This window comes from Carassius gibelio, chromosome A3 (assembly GCF_023724105.1).
Source record: "Carassius gibelio isolate Cgi1373 ecotype wild population from Czech Republic chromosome A3, carGib1.2-hapl.c, whole genome shotgun sequence".
NCBI lineage: Eukaryota > Metazoa > Chordata > Actinopteri > Cypriniformes > Cyprinidae > Carassius > Carassius gibelio.
In genome coordinates, this window is record NC_068373.1 from 29981318 (window position 1) to 30005087 (window position 23770).

Here is a 23770-nt window from a genome sequence, read left to right on the forward strand (position 1 = left end):
AAAAATATCAAGATTATTAGTGTTACAGAAAGGTTAGATGTGAGCTACACATTTATATTAAATAGTTTACTCCATCAACTCTGATTTATTAACAAAATGGCAGTGAAGGTGGCAGGACCATCCGTTACATAAGCAAATAAACGAATACTACTAATGCGCTGTGAGGAACTTGATGAAGGGATGGTTTGAAGCACTTTGAGATGATTATTACCCAGAGGAGAAAAGTATCCATGGAGTCCAAGAGATGGAGATGTAAAATATGAGATCATGTCAAACTATTGTATTGTTTTTCTGCTCCATACATTGGTCTTTTTCCAAATGACATTACACTAAACTCCAGAAACATGACATGCATTTTTAAGTGATCTAGAGCATGATATTATCAGAGCTTTTTTCATTCTCAATCCCCATTTTTCCATGAAATCCAGTCAAAAGTGTGCAGTAAGTACTAATTTGTGATTGCTTTATTCTAATGCAATTTCTTCCCTATTAATCTGGTAAGAAAAACAAAATCATGTATTTTTATTTCAGCAGTGATTCTCAACACAATATTAAAAGAGCCCCATTTACAAGGTAAAATAATCTTATTTTATGCTTGTATTCCTGCTGTCATAATGACAAAGTTGCTTGTTTTCCAATTTTTATTAACAGAATATGGGACTGTTGATAAATTAATTGGTCGGTTTATTTTGTGATTCCAGAAATTTCAGTACTATAAAAAAATGAAATCTGGATATATTATTTTTATATATGTTATTAATACTGTTGAATATTGTGTTTTCAATAATAATAATAATAATTTAAATTAGTTTAAAGTTGTAAAGCATTGGAGGTTGAGGTCAACAGATAATTTCTCCTGTATTGTGACGTATATCCAAATTGATCAGATTATCCAAAAGAAAAACATATGTCATGGAATTATTCCAGTCTCTTCCAACAGTTTTCCAACAGGTTTTTTTTTATAAAACAAGAATAAATAAAAGATGGATTAATAAATGCATTAAATTAAGGTTTATTTAATCTATGTTGCTTAATTTTAAAGGTTCTATTCGTTTAATAAATTGTGCTTAAAATAGTTTTTAATTATATTAGTACATTAAATAAATACAGGTTCTGTAATTAGTCTGCAGAACATGTTGACACAAATATAGCCACAATCTGTGCTGCTAAACTGGAAAAAAAAGCAGTATTTTATTTCTATTATAAGCTTACCCAGATATCACAGATACGTCTGTAAGAGGTCTGTTAAAGATCTCTTCATCTGGAAAGCATCTGCTGTGTACAAACATTAAATCTGCTTGTTGGTTGTCAGGAAGGCCTGAAATGAGTCCAAAGGGGCTGTGTTATAGAGGAGAGCAGCCTCAGAAACCTGATGGAGATGACCAGCGCTTCACACTGAACTATCATGTCTCGTGTGATTTCTGCCTTCTTTAAAGCTGGATGTGTGTACCACTGTGCTGAGGTGCTTGTAACTGATTTATTGTGCTGCTGAAGGTTAACCGATCACAGATTTGTGCTCCTCTAATGATCTTTAATTTATTTAGTTTTCCCTCCTTTAATTGTTTTTAATTCAGTGTGTTGTAGTCTTGGACAAATATGTCTAAAGTGTCAGTATTAAAGAAATAAAGCCCGGATACATGACAGTGAGGGTTGGGAAAGATCTTTTATCCTTCATTTGTGCTTAAAAGAAGATACAATCTTCTGGGGCCAGTTGTTTAGAGTTTCATCTGGATCAGAATGATCTGGATTTGCAAATCCCATGTTTTGCTCTCCAGGATCAGGTAACCTCTTTTATTTTTGTGCTAGTTTTTCAAAGTAGCATTGGATTGGATTTTGCATTGCATTTACACACATAACTACTTCTGACCGGTCCATCTCATCTGTTTTTTTTTTACCAGTTTTACATGTTATTACATTTTTGTTTTCCATATGGTCATATTAGCATCAAGATGATTCCTGCTCATGTGAAAAATATATTCTGACTCAAAAAAATAGTGAAACCTTGTGATTATGAAACCAATTGATATGCAACAATAAAAGGTATTTAAGCCATAAATGTACAGTATAGGACGTTCTACATTTACATTTATACATTTAGCAGACGCTTTTATCCAAAGCGACTTTTTTTTTTTTTTTTTTACCAGTATGTTCTGATATTTTCACAATGCAATGATATGTACATTAAAGTTAGAGGGAGGAAGAAAAATGTTTTTGGTGCAAACATCTTAAACTGACAAACATTATAAAGAAGTACTTTAGAAAAAAATGCAATGTGTTGTGTGCAGCTGGTCTCTCTCAGGTCCCGTGGTACAGTCTGTCGCTGTGGTTCTCCGAGTGCGTCTGTAGGTGGCGCTGTAGATCCAGTCTCCTCTGGAAGCCAAGTGGGCAGTGTGAGCATCTGAAGGGCTGGTAGCTGCTGTGTTTCCTGCTGTGTGTGATCAGATTGGAGCTCTGGCTGAACGCTTTACCACACACCACACACACATGAGGCTTCTCACCTGAGAGAGGACAGTGCATTAGCTACAGAACTGCCTTGATGTCTACCACTCACTACACGGGCAGCTAATCTACTGTCAGTACACAACTGCACAGAAACACAAATCAAGTGCCTTCATTTTTCAGTTTCACAACACTTCCCACCTGATTTTGCAACACACAAGTTATTTCATGCAGGTTTGTGCACAAGACTTCTAATTTATTAGCCGCTGTAAGTGACTTAAAAGAATAAAGTGCAAAAAAAAATTGAAGTTACAAACCAGTGTTTATGTTTATGACAGCGAATTTCTAATAAAGCAATAAGCCCCAAGAAGCCGTGCTTTACAGTGAATTTATAACAGCTAAAGGGTGTTGTTAGGCACGACGTGAAGCTGCTTTTATAAAACGGTTATTCCATATACATAGTAATGTTTCACAAAATAAAACAGAGCAAATAAATTGTAAAGATATTAATGAAAACATTATTCTTCCACCAAACAATGTAGTTCCACACAAACATTTGTGGTTCCAATAAAGTGGTTGCCGAGCAACACACAGAAGTAAACAAAAGAGTCTTTTACAACAGCTTTGATCTTGGCTCAACCAATCAGAATCAAGGACCGGAACGTTTTATAATAATATGATGACACTTTTCCAAAATAATGAAGAACGAAAGGGACATTATTCTAAAACACTTAGTGTGAAACGAAGCGTCGCGTTCATGTCTCTTGTTTTTATTAAGGCCCTCAGTATCACTGTGTTAGTGCATTACATTAGTTAATGTTAAGTATTTTAGAATGTTCTGAAAAACACACATTCACCGTGTTTTGACACTGCATTGGTCGAAGATGTTAGTCTAGCGTGTTTACACAGAAAAATAATGGAAAAGTAGTGCAGTGGGAAGAAAAAACATGTTCTGGATTAATGGTACACAGCTAAAATATTAGGAAGCGAATGACTTCGGTTTTCCAAATAAGGCATAAACTATGGCGAAATTTGAGCACTATTTTCTATTTTACAAATATAGTTAAAATGAGTTAAGTTGACTTCTTTATAGCAGCTACATGAATAACAGACTAATGAACTCTACTCACAGGATATGATGATGCACTTCCACGTTTGTGTTATTAGCATTAAATTACACAAAAACTACTTTAACGCTGTTGTGTGACGAATGTCAAATTTAACATCTTTCTTTCTTCAGACCAACATAATGGCCCAATATTTTTTTCCCACTTGAGGATTATTTTATTTGTATAAATTTTTTGGTAACTGGAACAAATCTGGAACACAAAAGTGATATCAGGTGAACCACAGAAATAATGGGGTCCAGAAATATAAGGGTCCAGAGATTCTGACTTTAGAATGTTTTGTTCCGGAATCGGAATTAATTAGGCTTTAATGGAATTTTAAGTCAATGGAAATTTTTTTTACCTGTGTGTATAAACGTATGTTTCTTCATGTCAGATTTCTGGTGGAATCTCTTTCCGCAGTAGGGGCACGGGAACGGCCGCGTGTCCGAGTGAATGAGCAGGTGTGTGGAGAGAGTCGACGACCTCTTAAACACCTTCCCACAAACCTTACAGGTGAAACTCCGCTCCTGAAACACACATTCATACAGTCTGTGTTTAGAATAGAACATTAACACACTAGTTATGCTGTATATAGTATGTAGACTCTTCATGCAGCATGTCAACTTTTTGTATGCATCAGATCTGGATGACTTACTACATCTCTTTACTCATTATTTGACCAAACTACCAAAAGTTAAAAAAAAAGTATAGTTTAGTTGACTATAATATGATAATAATATGGATGCTATGTATACAGCAAGTGTTCAGTACTTACTCTCATCCTTAGTATTCCCGTAGGTCTGTACCCATAATGCTCCTGGGTACAGCCTGTGGAGCCGGCCAATGGGAGAGCAGCCCTGTTGTCATGTGACTTGCACAAGTGCGATGCCAAACCCACAGCAGAGGACAGGAACTACAGAAGTCATAGCAATATTAATATCACATCATATCATCAGTGGAGATAGCACTGAGTTTTCTGATCTGTTCCCGATCAACCACATGTGATCTTATGTGAATCGAGCTTGGGGTTTAAGATGTGCATGTGCATATCATGTATGAATAGTTTCAGCATGAAACCCACACAAAAACCCACGTGTGAGTTGTGAATGTGTGAAAATCCTGTCAGGTGATAGCAGATCTATACTAAAGCATGTCCCATTTGAATTGATAAATCATTATCAAATCAGTTTCTATATCTTCATATATTTAACCCTGTTTATTTTTTACTTCATAAAATATCTGTTTTAAATTAGGAATTCTTTTAAATCAGGCCTCTTTTTTTGTCACAATGAAGGCATTATAGTTAGTAACATACAACAATATTTATTAAATTCACAGTAAATACAAAGACAGTCTGTTGAGTCAACCTTGTTACCCCGTTAACTTTTTATTTAATCTTGTTTAATCTAGTTCATTCAAATTTCAGCTTAGCTGAGGGCCAATAAACTTAAACTTTCTTGTTTTCTGAAAGAATTAATGAAAAATAAGTTGAAATGGCAAAATCTCAATTTTTTCTTTTTACAGTAACCAGACCATGTTCATTACTCCCAAATGACCTTTATCCTTAAAGGGGTCATCGGATGCCTATTTTCCACAAGTTGATATGATTCTTTAGGGTCTTAATGAAAAGTCTGTAACATATTTTGGTTAAAATTTCTCAGTGGTAGTGTAAAAAACACATTTTTACCCTGTCAAAAACAGCTCTTTTCAGAGCAAGCCGTTTTGTAGCAAGTTCCTTTAAATGTTAATGAGCTCTACTGACTCCGCCCCTCTCTTCTGAGTAGCTCTCTGAGGAACTGTTTACTTTAGCCGCATTAATCTGAAACTTGCTAATTAGCACATTATAAGGAAAGGAGATTTGCAAAGACTCATAAAAAAAAAAAACTTATACTCATTTCTTCTGTATGTGAACCTGGATCATGAATGATTCGCTTGAACATAAACACATTTATGTAGATCGGGGATTCAGTGGCTCAGATGTTGGGAGTAAATGACGACTGCTATGTTCATTACATCAAACAACAAGACAGATCACTCAGCGCGGGTCTAATGTAGGTCACCAGTCCAGTCTGTGCTAAAAAGATACTGTCAATCAATGGCAGGGGGAGGGGCCTGCTTATGTGATGTCACACAGACGGGAATCTGAGATCGGCTCAATTTCAGAAAGGGGTAAAGATTTTAGTAGATAATAAATAAGATTTAAGTAGAAAAAACAACAACAACAACAACAACAAAAACCCTGGGTGGATCTTTATCATTATAGGGTGGTTGTGTACACACACTGCCAACACACATTTCAGCTCAAACAACTTTTAAAAGTGCCTGTACTGTAGCATCCTATGACCCCTTTAATCAGTAAACACTGTTATAATTATGAGCCCTTGGAAGTCCTATGTGGTCCCTGGCTCCAAAAAGTTTGAAAAGCCCTACAATAAGGACACATACGACAGTTCCTCACCTTCTCACAGAGCGGACACTCACACAGCGGCGTCTGGACGTTGTTCAGCTGATGGTGCCTGAGTAAAGCCTGAATCAGACGCTCCAGATCAGATCCAGAGGACGACAGGTCAGATGAGGGACAAACTCCAGACTGCTTCCCTGCTATCATCACACACAAGACAACATCTAAAATTAGAAAAAATACAGGGCGGAGCTTGACTTTGTCCATCTGGAACTGATTGGATGATTGGAAGTTGTGCGTTGCTAACAAAACAGAGACAGAAACGAAACAGACCCTGATAGCCCCACCCTCACACCACAGCACATAACAGGAAGAGAAGAGTAGTCATTTCCAGGGGAAGGAAGGGTAACCTATTTGACCTTAAGTGCACAGATAAATCATTTATAACAAACACTACAAAAAATAAAAGAATGTCTTAATATGAAATTCGAATGGTATGACAATAAGAGATTAGATTGTGCAAAAACTGAAATCTCAACATGGCAGACTTGTTACTAAATTGTTCAGATGACAATATTAGGTGAAAAATCTTATTTGGGTCATGTATTTCAAGACATATGTTAGAATCTGTGATTGTGAAGTACAGTGAATATCCACACCGGTGCGGTGACAGACTGTCACACACACATACTCCTCAAAACATTAGATTCATCCGCGCTGGAGCACAACCCACTCAAGGAAGATAACTCCACAAACAGCTGCAGTTGCAGGTTTTCAAACAGAGATGGCGACAAAGAGGCAAAACTTACAGACTGCAGCTTTAACCCTTGTACAGTCTTCAGTCACTTCTGAATGGAGGATCTTACATTTTGAATTTTTGTGTCTCCAGAATGGTATGAAACTTGGTGACTTTTATAACACTTAATACGTGAACACAAAAATAAAATGTACCAGCAGTAATTGGTATGAATATTATCAGCAGATGCAGACAACTGGTACATGCAGAGTTTGACACCACGCGGTGGGAAATTGCAGTCTAATTGGAGAGAGGCATTTCAACAACTGCACCATGCTCTCACTATCACTGCGTCTCAATGTTCACACTATCCATCCTAAATAGTATGTGAAATTAGAATAAGTGTGTCCCAAAGCATACTATGTTGAAAAGAGTATGCCAAATGAGTGTCTACTATTTCAGGTCAATTTTTAGAAGTGTTGATCAATGCACACTCTTAAAACTGCCCACAATCCATTGCGCTTTGGCGAAGGATTCGGTCCAGAACTACATACATGAATAAAATGCGTTAGAAAAACTACAAATGTGGCGGATGCGCACGATCGATGTTTAGTTAACTTTAGAGAGGTAAACATCCAATTGGTCGTTAACTTTTAAATCCATCATGCACAAAATATGAGAATAGATGGCAGCTCAACGAGATACTTTGTTCTCTCCAGTACGGTAGGAAGTTAAATGAAATGTGGAGGATGTTAACTGTGACAAGATGATTGACAGCCCAGCTTACAGTGACAGGATGCGTGTAATTATTTGACAGGGCGGTCTGTTAAAGACACAGTTGTGTGACATGATAGTAAGTCCCAAAGCTTGCCTAATCCTCTACTACAAAAGTGTGTTCTGTTCCTTCATTAAAAGAGTCCATACTTTAAGGGTGTAGTATAAGTAAGCACATTGAGATAGAGGGCAGAAGCTGCTCATCTGCCTTCAGAAGTTGGCAGAAATTGGCCTAGTCTCTATTTTAATCTGAAATACTGCAATAATTGAAAAAGAGTTGTCAAAAATATAATTTTTTTTACTATATAAAAAAAGTTATATTTCTTTTGACCATGAAGTTGAGTGAGACTCCCAAATGAGGAGTGCACAAGGGTTAAACATTAATGAATATTCCAAGCAAACACTGAACATTCTAAGAACGTTCTGGATGTTCTGAACAAATGTTGTTTACTAAAACATTTTTTCAGTCTTTAATAATGTTCTGAAAATGTAAGACACAACCAAAAACTTTTAGTTGGACATTCGTATAACATTTGAATATCACTAGTTGTTTCAGGACGTTAATTTCAAGAGAAAGTATTTAAAAACTGGATGAAATAATGTTTTTAAATGATCAGAATAGAATAGTTTGTGGTGAGGTATTTGGTTCATAATGAGTCATTCAAATTGATTATATCACCTCATGGAAGACATTTGCGGGAGCTTTGTTGAAGTTAAGTTCTCATGAGCTGTGAGGTGTCATATTCTGATGATTAAAGTTTGTAATTCAGACCCTGTTTTCTATATGAGTGTCTTCACATTATGAGTGTATTTATTTGACATCATGCTCAGTCTGCCGCACTCTTCGAGTCACTGCTGGTGTTACGCTGTGCTGAGCTGTTCTTCATGTACCTGCAGTGGGTGAAGGCCAGGCTCCAGCTCCAGCTCCAGCTCCAGCTCCATCGGTGCTGTTTTGGGTCTGGCTGCTGTCGGTGGATGTGCAGGGAAGCAGCTCCAGAGCCGATGAGCGACTGCTGGACGTCCATCCGTCATGATGCCCATGCTGAGAGTGGGCGGAGCGTGTGGAGTGATGCCCCGCCCTCTTACTTTTCACTAGAAACGATCGAGGCATTTCATCCGCGGCAGTGAAGCCACAGACGGGGTCAGGTTACAGTCTGAACGGAAAGAACAACACATCCTACATGATTTGAAAGTTGATTCATAATAATCACTGTAAATAAGTTCAGTGTCATATTTATTAATAACAACTAGTATATTTTTTTGATTCTCAATATTAGAAGATAAATGGAAAAATGAAGATAAATACTGCAAAAAGTGTATACAATTATTCATACAATATGTAGACATGATCATAATATCAAATATACTTGTTCATTATATAATAATTGGTATCATTAATGTATTTTGATGAATTCTCCTCATCAGAAGAAAAATTAACCAGTAAAACAATGAAATATTCAATTATTGTGTAAATGTAGATTAGTAGAAATTATCAGACGTCTCGTGAATCATCCAGACTATCAGAGAGCCATTATTCGGAGACTTTGTTTCTTATCTTTCATTAAGCTCTTGACATCAAAAACTAAAATACACTACTTTTTGACCAAGCTTCTCTGAACAGGTGCAAAAAATAAAATACATGATTTATGCTAAAACTGCACTATTCAGCATATATTATGTGTGTATTGTTTTAATCAATGCACTAATAAATCCTAAAACATTAAAAGTAATGTATGCAGAACCATAATATAGCTTCTCTCTTTTTAAAAATGTGAGTATTTATATTTATTTCTATTTAAAGCAGTATGTCTGTTAGTGTCAGATTCACCCTCGAGTGTCCGGCGATGTGTCTGGTTGTGATTCGGTTCTGAAGCTGCTACAGGAAGTGCAAGAGTTTTCTGATGTTTCAAACATCAAATCAGGACGGCTGGTAAATCTGCTCATTCATCAGCACTGCCGTCCATGAGAAAAGAGCAGAAGGTGCCCATCAGTGTCACTTTCCTCCTGCGTTTACCTCAAGCACCTGATTAAGTCTAACAGTGCACGAAATGTAACCTGTCTGAATCAAGTTTCACAGTATCAAATATTTCTCCTACAGTTCCTCCGGAGAAGTAAATGAGTCACTCCCAGCTAACAGGAATCGTTATGAATGTTCTGGCAAGGTTCTGCCAACAAACGTGTTTCTAGTAATGCTATAATAGAACTTTCAGTATCTGATCTTTAATAACATTCTAAAACATTAGCACAAAAACATTCACACATCATTCACGGAATTTTAGTTTGTTTGTCTGGAACTTCTAGATCATTTGAAGAGCAATGTTTGAGTTCATTTTGTGATCTTCTGAATGCTTAGATTGGATGAAATACAAATCTGAAAGTCTAGAGGAGACACTCGTAATCCAAAGTCAGCGATCTCAAGAGTGCAAAAAGTGCATGATCTTCTTCCTCAGATACATTTACTTGAGATGCAATATTAAATTTTATTCATCAAAATTAAGTGATTTTTATCCTTCAAATAAGAGCAGCAGAAAACCAACTCCTTATCCCTAGTAAGATTCCCAGACAACAAGACTTCTTAACATACGCCAAGTAAATGTATTTTAATTTAAAAACATTTAGATATTTGCAAAACTAGACTAAAATATCAAGAAAATCACTTTTTGCATTGAATATAAATGCAAACGCTTCTGCTGTTTTTTATAGCTCTAAACTCTTACTGTAATTACTGGCCCAGAAACAGAAAGTTGATGAAACTTCATCATGATGAAAAACTAACCTCTGATCACCGCAGTGTTCTTCTGGGAGATGCGAGCTTCTGAATATCAGTTCAGCAGCTGTGAGAGATGCTGGGTTAAACAGAGGCTGTAGGAGTTCACGAGACCACAGAGACGTGAACGCTGCACCCACACTGACCCACTGTGATATCTCATCTGTTTTGGTTTGTGATTTTGGTATGAGGGAGATTACCCAGCATGCACAGGGACAAAGTCATTATAGTTTTTCTTTTTGCATAGTTGCGCAGCTGCAATTGTTCTCCAGTTTAGTATACTGGGATGGTATTCTCAAAGCAGGGTCCGCGACTTAATTTTATGTCTATTCGATTTGGAAAATTTAAAATAAATAAATAGCATTTCATAGGGCCCTATTATTGTATAACTAAATAAATAATTGTTGTTACATTCTATAAGTTAACACACAAAGTTATATGTTGAACTGCAGTACGCATATTAATCACAATTATAATTATGAGTGGGTCCTTGGAAATTTTTCTCTGCTGTAAGGGGACCTGGCCCCAAAAAGTCTGAGAACTCCAGGTTCGAGGAATCATTAAATGAACTGCAGAAACAATGTTCAGGTTGTATTTTAACAAATAATTATGCTACATTATAATCTCATTTATGTAGTATTTTCTTAAGTCCCGTTCACTATAATGGTAACTTTATTAGCGTCCACACCAACAGACGTAAACATATTGTTTAGCCACCATGCAGTTTTGTCCGAATAGTAGATTCTGACTGACTGTCAATTTTATTTTTTTTAAATCGTTCATCACCAAAACTTTGAGAGTGAGTGATGTCATACCTTTGTGTTGAACAGGCAGTTTTAAATACATAAACAAAATATTGTATCTCTCATAATAATTATTATTTTTTAGATCCTAAGTAAAGTTGTATGTAGATAAGACATTTTTAAAGAGTTTAAAACGGAGGCTACTTTATAGAATATATTTAACTGTTCATTACTTTGGAAAGAGAGAAAGATGTTTCTTCATTTCACATTTATAATCGTTTTCCCTTACAGACATTTTCCTACCAAAGCCAGTTTCAAAAAAGCGCACACAGCGCATTGTTTCGAGTTCCTAGAAAGATGCAGAAAAGACAGTGCTGAACAATATAGAGATGAAGGCGAACAAAGAAGCCCACCGGCTCCTGCTCGTTCCCCCCACAGGCCCCCCGCTTCAGCTCCTCCGCCGCGCTCACCGCGGAGCGACGCTCCTGACTCACGGAGGGAAGGGGCTCGCGATAAGATCGCGGCTCTGAGGGTTTGTGGCTTGAACACTGGAAATTCATCGAGTTCAGCTTCATCTGAGAGAGATTCACCAGCTGTGCGGGTCAGGACAAAAAAAGAAGAAAAGAAAATCTTATATGATATTGAATGATTTTAAAACACCTGTAAAACACTCCAAATAACAATGTCCTACTTAAACTTGGATTAAGACCCGTTCACACCAAAAGCGCGGTCGCGTTATTTAGGCGGGAAAAACAGTTAACTGTTTATTATTATTATTATTATGTCAGAAATATCTGAAGAATTATTAGTAGTAGCTAGTAGTTTTTTATTTTTCATTTATTTGTATGCGTGGTTATTGAGTTTTGATTTATGGTTTTAGGTTTAGTTGTAGCCTAACTTTTTATTCATTTCTAAACTCTATATCTTCAGTATTTACTTTGTACTTAGGCTACTACTTGTCATAAGGAAACATTTATTAACTAGAGACATACCATGGAGGTTGTGTATATTTTGCCATTGTATGCTGTATTTTGTTTATATACTGAGATATGTAAATAAAGTGTGTGTCTGTGTGTGTGTGTGTGTGTGAGTGGGGGGTGGGGGTAAATGTGTGAAGCACAGCAAGTCTGTGTGACAATTTAGACCCTTTGAAAAATCTCCCCATCGCATGAATTTCCAATTGAATGACTGGAATTTGCCTGTGAAATTTCTAGAATTAACAGTAGTGACCTTAAAGGGGTCATAGGATGCTACAGTACAGGCACTTTTACAAGTAGTTTTAGCTGAAATGCATGTTGGCAGTGTGTGTACACAACCACCCTATAATGATAAAGATCCACCCAGGTTTTTTTAATGTCGTTAAATAATTTCTCTTTTCTCAAATCGAGCCAATTTCAGATGCCTCACTTTGTGACGTCACACAGACAAGCCCCGCTCATGATAGATTGGTTGACAGTACCGTTTCAGCACCGACTGGACTGGCGTCTTACCTTAGACCCCCCCCTTGAGTCTGTCATGAGTCTGCCATTGTTTCACCACTGGAGAAGATGTAGACAAGAATGACTCCTAAGTGACTGAGGTGTTCTGTTGTTGGATGTTATAATAAACATAGCAGTCGTCATTTACTCCCGACCTCTGAGCCGCTGAAGATGCGGTGGATTACATTTGTTTCTGAAGGGAATAAATGTGTTTATGTGCACGTGAACCATTCATGATCCAGCTTCACCAACAGAAGAAGAAAGTATAATGTTTTTTTAATGAACCTATACAAATCGGCTTTCCTAATAATGTGCTAATTAGCAAGTTTCACAATGAATTTAAAGTTCACTAAAGTAAACAGTTCCTCAGAGAGGGGCGGGGTCAGTAGAGCTCATTAACATTTAAAGGAACATACTACAAAACGGCTTGCTCTGAAAAGAGCTGTTTTTGACAGGGTAAAAAGGTGTCAAAAACATCTAATTTACCCATTTGAGGCTTAAAGAGCTCAAGGATTTAAAGCGGCAAGACAGGCAAGCTTAGAATAAACAGAACGGTTTATTTATCCTGTGTGGACGTTAAAATTATTATAGTTATTATCAGTAGTCATAGATTGTAATGTAGCTTTCATTATAACCTAGTTATCACAAGTTATTGTCAATTAGTGTGTACGCTATTAAAGTTTTCATTCTCGTTGTCCTTCTTGGCATAGGCGCCGATCTTGTGGGTGCTCAAGCAGAAAAACACAGATAGTTTACATTTATTTTAACCAATAAGAAATGGATTGCAACTTGTGTGAATTTATTCTTATTTTCATAGTCCATTGGAGGCAGTTTTGGTGTTATTTTAATGGAAAACTAAAGTGCATTATTGTAAGGGTGCCAGCATGAATCTCTAGGCTTGCTCTCCCATATTATATTGGACCCTTTTGGATGTATGTGAGTTTAGCAGTACGTCATGTATTCATTCAGATAAGAAAAACATTAAGATGTTCATATATTTGAGAACTTATTAAGAATTTTTCAAGAATTGCACTTTCAAACGAACTTCGTGGAATTTATCTTAAGAAATCTCTTAATTTATTTCTTAAGAAGATTTTCGTGAATCTGGTGTTCTGTCGATTTGTCCTACGCTGTCAGATTTTCCTACCTCCCACTAAAACAGTGGGTAGTACAATTCGACAACGAAAAATGCTACTGTAAAGTTATGGTTTGTTAACATCTACACCTACCACAAACCTAAACCTACCCTTACATTACTGCAGATACATTAAATATCGTTGTTTAGGAAATAAAGTATTTGCAGTCTGTGCATTTCACTTGACAAAATACATTTTGTGTAGTAAATCTATCAAATGCACCATCCAACTGCGTATACTCCAGAAAAAAAAACGAACATCCAGAACTATTAAGAACTAAGTAATGTGAATTAAATAGTAAAAAATATTATGGTGACTAGGCCTATGGTTCTTGGTATGAATAGGCACTTCTGATGAAAATTGTGTATAGGCCAAAAACAAGATTGATCTGAGGTAACCGCAGTTTTTATCAGCACAAAATCTAATCTTGTTTGGCCTCAAAAAAATATGAGTTGCAGATAAGAGTCATTCAAAAAACGTCACCCTTTTGGCCTGTATTATATTATTCCGTCATTTTCCCTCTGAATATTTGCTCTACGTTACCACTTGTTTGTGGTTGAAGTGAGAAAACAAAGAGGAAGAGTGACAAATAAACATGTCAATTTCTCACGACCCACCTTGTTTTTTTGTTTTTCTCTCGCAAATCTTATTTATTTTATGATGTCCATCTTTTAAAAACAGATGAACAGATGATAGCAGCCTGAAAAAGTCACACTTTAAAACAGCACGTTTTATCGCAAGTATCATTGACTGTGAAAAAGGAAGCACAAGCACACTTTACAAAAAAAGTTAAACATTTCAAAGACAGACGTTTGTTGGTTTGAAATGCTAAAACAATAGATGTTGAAGATGAAGAAAATGGGTATTGTGTGTGTTTGTGGTTAATGGTTGATGTCGATTCTCCACCTGTGAGTCCTCTGATAGGACACGCAAAGAGTACTGAATTCACACATCCACTAAAATCACCTGATTCAAACACATTGAGACTTCAGACATGACTAGGAAAAGACCTGGATCATTTAAGACGTTCAAATACATACATTTGATCTGATGCAAGACAGTTCATGTGGGATTTCATTGTCCAAATACATGTTGGGAGCACCGTATCCACCTTATTTTTTCAATGTGGTGGTAAGCCATTCAGACTTCTCGGTTCATTAGCCGCTGTAAAGAAATAACGAGAAAGCTAACAACATGCTGTAAACGGTAAAACAGTTTGCACTACAAACCAGTGTGTTCATAATTAAGATACATTACAATGACACAAAAGTACATTAAAATAATAAGGTAAGACACACCAGTTATATGCAATATCAATCAGCAAAACAAAGTGTTTTGTAAAGCTAAAAATAGCTGGAGAAGCCAAACACATCAAATTTACAAATGGCTTCTCCCACACTTACGGGAAAAATAAGGTGGATAAACTATATGAAACATTTATAGTGTAACAAAACCAGTCAAACACATGATACCAATGACTGTCTCTGTGAATGCAATGAAAGATGAGGTAAAGCATGAGAACACTTTCATAAAACCATCTGAAAACCCCCAACATATCATACAGTCAGAATGACTGTATCTGAAAGCCCTTTCCGTGACCCAGCCTGTCATCACTTCACACCATCTTGCTCTCTGTCGGTTTTACTTTCTTCTGATCGCTGAGCGCGCTAGAGTAGGTGAGCATGGAGGTGTGTGAATCGCTCCACTCAAAGGTACTCAAGATACTCACAGTTTCACTATGGGCATGGGGCAATGACATCATCCCGAAGTCTCTCAGACTCTCTGTCTGGGCCATCAAAAAGATGGAAATGTGACGCATAAACAGGCTATACCGAAACACTAGGCTTTGCAGAAGTTCTCAGGTTGTGAAATTTCCACTTCAGGCTGTTTTGATCACAGCCGTGTTATGAATCTCCATTCTTCGTAATCTGGGAAATTACATTAAATAAACGAAACAAAAGCATTTCGTGCAGGGCAAAAGAAATAGACTTTAAATCAGTGTTACTGTTTTATGTAGTGTTTTATATTATATTATTGTCTTATATACAAAAAGAAATGTGTGTGTGTGTGTGTGTCCATATATGCTATTTCAGTCTTTTTACTTTCAATTCAATCTAATAAAATTTCTGTGTAATTATTTCTGAAAACTGTCAAACTATAAGTCATTTTTTTTTCATTATGAGGCTTGATTTGTGCAAATGTGAGTTTATGTTCTTTAAAAAGATAGTTCACTCAAAAATTAAAAATAGATGTTTATCTGCTTACTCCCAGGGCATCCAAGATGTAGGTGACTTTCTTTCTTCAATAGAACACAAACAAAGATTGTTAACACAAACCGTTGCAGTCTATGGGCCCTATCATACACCCGGCGCAATGCGACGCAAGGCGGAGCGCATGTGTGTTTGCTAGTTTCCGTCCGGCGGCGTTCATATTTTCCAGTCCAGCGCCATGTCGTTTAATTAGCAAATGCATTTGCGCTCATGGGCGTGCGGTCTTAAAAAGAGGTTTGTTCAGATGCATTGCTGGCGCAATGCTATTTTAAGGAGCTGAAGATAGACTGTGCCATAGACCAGCTCAAAGCTGGTCTAAAGTCTGGCGCAATGTTTTTTCTTTGTCATTTACAGAGCGTACACGCTGCTTATTAAACACAGGGATGCACAGCAGCACACAAACATGCCAAATATTAAAAATTAAAGGATTGCAATGCATAAGATTCTGCGTTCTGTCTTCGCACTTGCCAAATTCTACCATGTAAACTAAAAACTATCAGTCTATGCAAGTAACTGAACAGAATTTATATAATTTTTTTTTACCTCTGTTCCACTATTATGTCCAACTGTTCTGAGTGCATTCACAACATCCGCCACGTAATGTGTGTACATGCTCTGGCATAGTAAACATTTCTATGGGCCGCGGGCATCATGCGCCAGATGTTGTGAATGCTTTCAAAGCGATCGTTTAATGTCTTAAGACCTCTGTGCCATGTTTCCCATTCACCTCCATTATATGTCCAACAGACTGCAACAGTTTAAGTCAAAAAACTATATCGGTGTTCTACTGAAGAAACAAAGTCACCTACATCATTTTTTGGGTGGACTATCCCTTAAAGTCAGAAGTCAGAGGGAGCTGCATTACCAAGTATGTTTACACACACAAGGAATTTGACTTAGCAAACGGATCTTCCAGTCCAGAAAGAAGTACACATAGTGCAGACATACATAGGAATAACAAACTAGAGTTGGAATATAACACTAATATAAGAAGAATAAAAAAAATATTTATTAAACGGAATCATGTAGGAGCATTTGAAGCAGCAGAGAACTTCACACAGCTTCACAAGATTTGTGTTATTTATTTGCTATTTATAGAGGAGCTTCTTCTAAAGGCCCCGGCAGGAGCAGGACTGGGTGTGTGCAGTCCTCTTGATCACACAAACACACCCTGCTCTTTCAGAGGGCGAGATTGATTCAAAAGGTGTGAAACCACATATCCAAGAGAGATGGAGATGGTTGCTTGTTGTACAAACAATAGCACTCAAAATGAGCACAAATTCTCACAGAAACATGTATAAACATGAGAACATTAATATGCGCAACTGATCATATAATTCAGTCCTCATGAATCGTTGCTGAACAGTTAATAGACACTTAAAACTCAACAACATTCAAATACTGAACAGTGTTTGCTTAGATGCAGGGTTATCATAGTCAACTAAATAGACTAAATACTAAACTGAATAGAAAACAGTAAATGAACATTTACTAACATAAAATTTTTTTATACTGTATTGAAGTATTCTGTAAAAGAGACCCTGGAGTTTAGTTAGAATCCATATGCGAAAGTTTATCGAAAGTCAGGCGAGGGCTCCCTCTACTGGTTTGGCGTTACAGAACGCCATCCTCTTGGAGCAACTCCAGGAGTTCGACGTGGACATCCCCTGTGGTCTTGGTGCTGGGCGGTCGGGTCTGGCTCGATGAAACTTTTTGAGGAGTGATGGATCCAGAATGTCCTGGGCAGCTACCCATGACCTCTCCTCAGGTCCATAGCCCTTCCAGTCCACCAGATACTGTAGCTGACCCCCTCTTCGACTCGAGTCCAGTAACACATTCACCCTATATGCTGGAGTTCCATCAAGGTCCAGTGGTAGCGGTGTTTCTGGGGCTACATGGTCAGGGTCAGCTCCTGGGTGGACGGTTTTGAGAAGGGACACATGGAAAGAAAGAGAGATACGATAGTTAAGCTCCAAGCAGGAAGCTCCAATTGGTAAGTTGCATCATTGATCTGTCTTAGTATCTTGAAAAGGACAACATACCTGAGACTGAGCTTCCTGCTTGGTAGCCGCAGGTTGATGTCTTTTGTGGAGATCCAGACCCGTTGTCTTGACTGGTAGGGAGGGTGTGGGCAACGTCGTTGGGTAGGCTTGGAATTCCTGTGTTCTCACATCTCGCTGAAAATGGACATGAGCACTGTCAGTGATGAAGTCAATAGACAGGTGAGACCATGGTCATTGAGGAATAGGCAATGGCTTGAGTAGACCTGAAGGTAATGCCTTTGGGGTTTTTGACTGCGCACAGATCTGATAGGACTTGACAAAGTGATGTCTCGTGCCATGTTATTCCACCAGAAGGAGTTCTGTGCTAGTTGGCGAGTTCGGGAGATACCAGGATGACTGGAGCAGAGAGATGTGTGAACCCATTGTATGATTCTGAGACTTAAAGCTTGAGGTACATAATGCTTTCCTGGGGTGAATGTTAGCAGGTGAAGGGTTGTGTTGTGCTTCTGAGTTCTTCCGTGATATCCCGGGAGACTGAAGCTAGGATGATAGAGCTGGGTAGGATGGGACCGGAGATGTGATGATCTTTGGAGAGGTCATATTGACGAGAAAGAGCTTCTGCTTGCTGCCAGGCCGAAAGGTTACTGTAAAATTGAAGTGTGTGAAGAATAATGCCTAACGGGCTTGCCGGGGGTTAAGACATTTGGCACTCTTTATATATTTGATATTCTTGTGGTCTGTTATTGAGCTCCCTCAAGCCAGTGATGCCATTCTTCAATAGCTGCTTACATGGAGAGTAGTTCCTTATTTGGGGAAGTCGTGGCCTAATGGTTAGAGGGTTGGACTCCCAATCGAAGGGTTGTGGGTTCTAGTCTCGGGCCGGCAGGAATTGTGGGTGGGGGGAGTGCATGTACAGTTCTGTCTCCACCTTCAATACCACGACTTAGGTGCCCTTGAGCAAGGCATCGAACCCCCAACTGCTCCCCGGGCGCCACAGCATAAATGGCTGCCCACTCCTCCGGGTGTGTGCTCACAGTGTGTGTGTGTGTGTGTTCACTGCTCTGTGTGTGTGCATTTCGGATGGGTTAAATGCAGAGCACAAATTCTGAGTATGGGTCACCATACTTGGCTGAATGTCACTTCACTTATTTCCAACATCATAGTTGCATTCAGTGGAGGTTAGTTTTCTGGAGAAGAAAGCACATGGATACAATTTGCTTGTTTGTCCTTGTCTCTGAGAGAGTTTAGCACCAATGCCAGAGTCTGAGGCATCCACCTCGAGAATGAATGGGATGTTTCAGGATAGGGGCTGTTGTGAATCGTTCTTTCAATGCATTGAAGGTGTTGTTACCTTCCAAAGTCCAAACTAGTTTTGATGGTTTAATCTTGAGGAGTGAGTTGAGAGGAGAGGCAACCATACTATAATTTTGGATAAACCTTATGTAGAAATTGGCAAACCTTGAAATCTCTGAAGATCTTTGATGGTTCTTGGTTGTGGCCACTCAGTGACTGCCTGAACTCTGAGGTCATTCATCTTGATGCCCTGTGAGCTAAAGTGGAAACCCAGGAAGGACGTTTGAGTAACGTGGAACTCACATAATTCATTCTTTAAGAGTCAAGAAAGGACTTTTCTGACATAGGAAATGTGCTCGTGTTCAGTCTTGGAAAATACAAGGATATCATCGATGTATGCAACCACAAATTTATTCAGAAGGTCCCTGAAGATTTAATTTATGAAAGATTGGAATACAGAGGGAGAGTTTGCAAGTCCATACGGCAATACCTGATATTCATAGTGGTGAGAAAAGCTGTTTTCCATCCATCCCCTTCTTTGATCCAGATAAGATTATAGGCACTTTGAAGATGGAGGTTGGTGTAGATTTTGGCTTCACTGAGTTGTTCTAATGCTGATGACACTAACGGAAGGGGATACTTTTTCATTTCAGGAAAGTGGATATACTCTACTCTTGGTGGGGGGGGGGGGGGGGGTGTTAGACAAGATATAAATCGCACAGTCCCAAGGTAGGAGGAAGTTGTGTGGCTTTCACCTTGCTGAATACATCAGAGAGATCTAGATAGCAATGGGGAATATTAACTTTTGTGTGTGTCTCAGGGCTTTCTACACTGGTAGCAACACATGGTGTTTTGCAGTGATACAGTGACTCATACAGAAAGATGACCAGCGTGTCAATTCACCTTCATGCCATGAGAGTTCGGGATGGTGAGTAGAGAGCCATAGATATCCTACAACAAGTTTGTGTTTGGTAGAGTAAATGATGCGGTGGATTCCTGAGGAAGGATTCCAACTTGGAGGATGACTTTTTTGGTCTGGTGAGTAATGCCTTTTCCAGTCAATTCACCATTGATAGCCTTGACTTGGATAGGTGGAGTGCACATTTGTGTAGGGATTTTATATTTGGTCATGATGTCGTTGTGAAATAAAGAGAGAGAGTTTCAATTCTGACGACAACAGGGAGTGTGAATGACTTGTTGCTTAGGAGAGCAAAATGTTCAATATTTACCCTGGTAAGAGAGCATGATCAAATCGGAGAAGGAGTACTCCTCAGCCTTGCATGCAAGTTCGGCTTAAAGATCGCAGTTGAGACTTTTTCTGAAACATAGCTTTTAAAGCGACATCATTCCATCCACTCTGTGCAGCAAGCATTCTGAATTCAATGGCAAACTCAGCAGTAGAGCGATTACCTTGTTTAAGGTTGATGAGCGAAACATCCTTTCCGACGCGAGGATATTCAAACACTTCACCGAGTTGTTGAATGAAATACGTCACTGCATTTATCAGGTGTGAATCTGAGTCCCAAACAGCTGCTGTTCATCAACAGTCTAATGATGAAAGCTCACCTTTTACCCACTGATTCGAATCTTTCTCCTTGGTTATACATATAAACTTGTACTCGTCGAATGAAGCCCTTGCATTGCTCAGCGCTACCGTCAAATTTCTCAGGAAGAGCAAAACTTATGGTCTTAGGCATGGGTGGAGGGAGAGATCGAATGTAGTGCTTGTTCACGGTCTGCAGCTTGGTGAGTTGTTCCTGATATTTCTGGAGTATTTCTGCTTAGTATGAGAATGCGGCTTGCAGATTCGACACTTCCGCGTGATTTATAGTTGGCAAAGTATTCTGTAACAGAAACCCTGGAGTTTGGTTAGAGACATAAATCTGTTTTTTTTAAGACATAAACAGCAAAATATCTAACAATTAACAGCAAGGTTTTCATCAGTCATGTGAGCTAATTAAATATAAAAATCAAAGTCTTTTAAGCATTTAAGAAGTTTTTATTTTTTTGGTGAGATATGACACCATATTCTTCAAGATACACCCAATAACTGCCTTTTATAGGTCCTTGAATGTTGACGTATACATAAAGAAAATGAAAGAACGCAAAGGAGAAATAAGAATCTCCAACGACAACTGGCAGTGCTACATTTATACAAGAGCCTGCACTTCACTGTCTGTCCATTTATCGCATTTATCATGTTTTTGAATGTGCCTGGTCAATTAATATATACTTACGTCACGGTTAGTACCAGTTGTGCTGGTTAGACTCTGCTCCGGAGTTGGATCCAATTTGGTTCTCGAAAAAGGCAGTCCAGTATTAAAATCACACCGAATTCCGGCAGTGTGAACACGCCAAAAAGTGGGTAGTTACATAATTATCTCTGGTACTATGAAAAAGTTCCCGGGGTGTGAAAGGAATTTTGGTAAATGTCCCAGTGAGAGATTGTACTGCCCAGGAACCTGAATGACTTCACTGCAGTCACAGTGCTGTTCATGATGGTGAGTGAGAGGAGTGCAGGGGGTTCCTCCTGAAGTCCACGGTCATCACCAGTTAAGAATACACCAGACATCTAGCTCTTTAACCTCCTGTCTGTAAGTACACTCATCACCATCCTGAATGAGGCCGATGAGTTTGGTGTCATGTGCAAACTTCAGGAGTTTGACAGAGGGGATTTTAGCAGTGCATTTGTCCGTATACATGGAGAAGAGCAGTGGGGAGAGAACACATCCCTGAGGGGCACCAGTAATGATCGTGAAAGTCCTGGATGTGAAGTCAGAAGACAGATGGTGGTGGGCAAGGAGTCAGGCATGATGGTACTGAAGGACGAACTGAAGTCCAAAAATAAGATCCTTCCATAAGTCCCAGGTCTGTCGAGGTATTGCAGAATATAATGCAGTCCTATGTTGATTGCATTATCCACAGAAATGTTTGCTCTGTAGGCAAACTGAGGAGGATACAGTAAGGATCCACTGATGTCCTTCAGGTAGGCCAGTACCAGTCTTTCAAATGACTTCATGAACACAGACGTGTGAGAGACAGGTTTGTACTCGTTCAGTCCAGTGATTTCTTTTTTTTTTGGGTGGGGGGGGGGGGGGGGCTACCGGAATGATGGTGGAGCATTTGAAGCAGCAGATGAACTTCACACAGCTCCAGCCAGATCTGTGTGAAGATGGGCGTTTCTTAGTCAGGACAGAATTTTAGACAGGCAGGTAAAATCTTATTTAAAGTATCACAGCCAAAAATCTTTTAACATTCATCTCAATGTAGAATCAAAACACTGAATTGTTTCTTAAAGTAATAAAATATAAAAATAAATAAGTTATATTGATCTAAAAAAAACACACACAAAGAGTGGGTATGAATCTAAGGCCAGTTTTGCACTAGAAACTGTGGGCATTTGCTATTTATAGAGGAGCTTCTTCTAAAGGCCCCAGCAGGAGCAGGACTGGGTGTGTGCAGTCCTCTTGATCACACAAACACACCCTGCTCTTTCAGAGGGCGAGATTGATTCAAAAGGTGTGAAACCACATATCCAAGAGAGATGGAGATGGTTGCTTGTTGTACAAACAATAGCACTCAAAATGAGCACAAATTCTCACAGAAAAATGTATAAACATGAGAACATTAATGTGCGCAATTGATCATATAATTCAGTCCTCATGAATCGTTGCTGAACAGTTATTAGACACTTAAAACTCAACAACATTTAAATACTGAACAGTGTTTGCTTAGATGCAGGGTTATCATACACTGTAAAAATCTGTAAACGTTACAGTAAAAAAACAGAAGCTGTTGCCGGAATTTTACCGTAAGATATACAGTAGAAAAATTTATTTTTTATGGTTTTAACTTAAATTTACAGTTATAAATACCATAATTTAATTAACTGATATGATGTTAATATACCAACCTATTGGAGTACTGAAATCTGTTTTGTACCTTTGTAATACACTGTTAACCACCAAATGTGGTGGTGATGCAGGTTGTGATGAGAAAGTCACATGATGAACCAAAGCCCATCACAAGCAGCTTTTAAATAATAAGATATATAGAAGGTGCAAAGTGTCATTCACACATACACACATTCATGGTAACACAGATACTGAGATACTGAAACCCATGTAAATATATAATACAATACGCATTCATTAAACAAAATTATATGTAACACTAACATAAAAAAAATATAATAAACTAAGAAAAAACATGGTTATTTCAACTTACGTCAATTTACGTTTATTCAGTGTAAATTATACAGCCTTTTTCCCTTACAAAAATGGTATACTTCCGTAAAATTACATGTAATGTCCAATACAGGTTTTCACCGTATATAGCCTAGTAGGGGAATTTACTGTAAACCATTTGACATATTTTTCACTGAATTTTACTGTTAAATTCACAGTCATCTTTTATGATGTAGCCAGCTAAATCTAAATAGAAAATAGTAAATCAGGGGTGGATCTAGAAAAATATTGATGGGGTGGCAAGAAGGGGGCAGGAATTTTTGAGGGGTGACAACATATGGCAGATGTATATATACTGAATTTAGTCACAGTTATCACAGTTTGATGATACATATATGTGCACACATCAAAAGGACACATGCTATCATTTACAA

At 38.1% G+C, this 23770-nt stretch overlaps 1 protein-coding gene across 7 annotated transcripts; it reads right to left on the reverse strand.

The window, feature by feature from the left end:
• Positions 1-1647: 1647 nt before the first annotated feature.
• On the reverse strand, positions 1648-10390 carry LOC127942080 (zinc finger protein Gfi-1b). Of its 7 annotated transcripts, none has more exons than XM_052537687.1 (7): positions 10236-10390; positions 9288-9412; positions 8351-8613; positions 6007-6146; positions 4324-4461; positions 3910-4075; positions 1648-2498 (listed from the first exon to the last, which is right to left on the reverse strand). In XM_052537687.1, exons 3-7 carry the CDS (start codon positions 8568-8570, stop codon positions 2296-2298), a joined length of 867 nt encoding a protein of 288 aa, XP_052393647.1. In that variant the 5' UTR covers positions 8571-8613; positions 9288-9412; positions 10236-10390; the 3' UTR covers positions 1648-2295. The 7 variants fall into 7 exon arrangements, with proteins under 7 accessions (XP_052393647.1, XP_052393596.1, XP_052393628.1 ...); XM_052537636.1 differs by having other exon boundaries at positions 6007-6149; XM_052537668.1 differs by having other exon boundaries at positions 6007-6149; positions 9288-9463; positions 10236-10389.
• Between the last annotated feature and the right edge of the window lie 13380 nt (positions 10391-23770).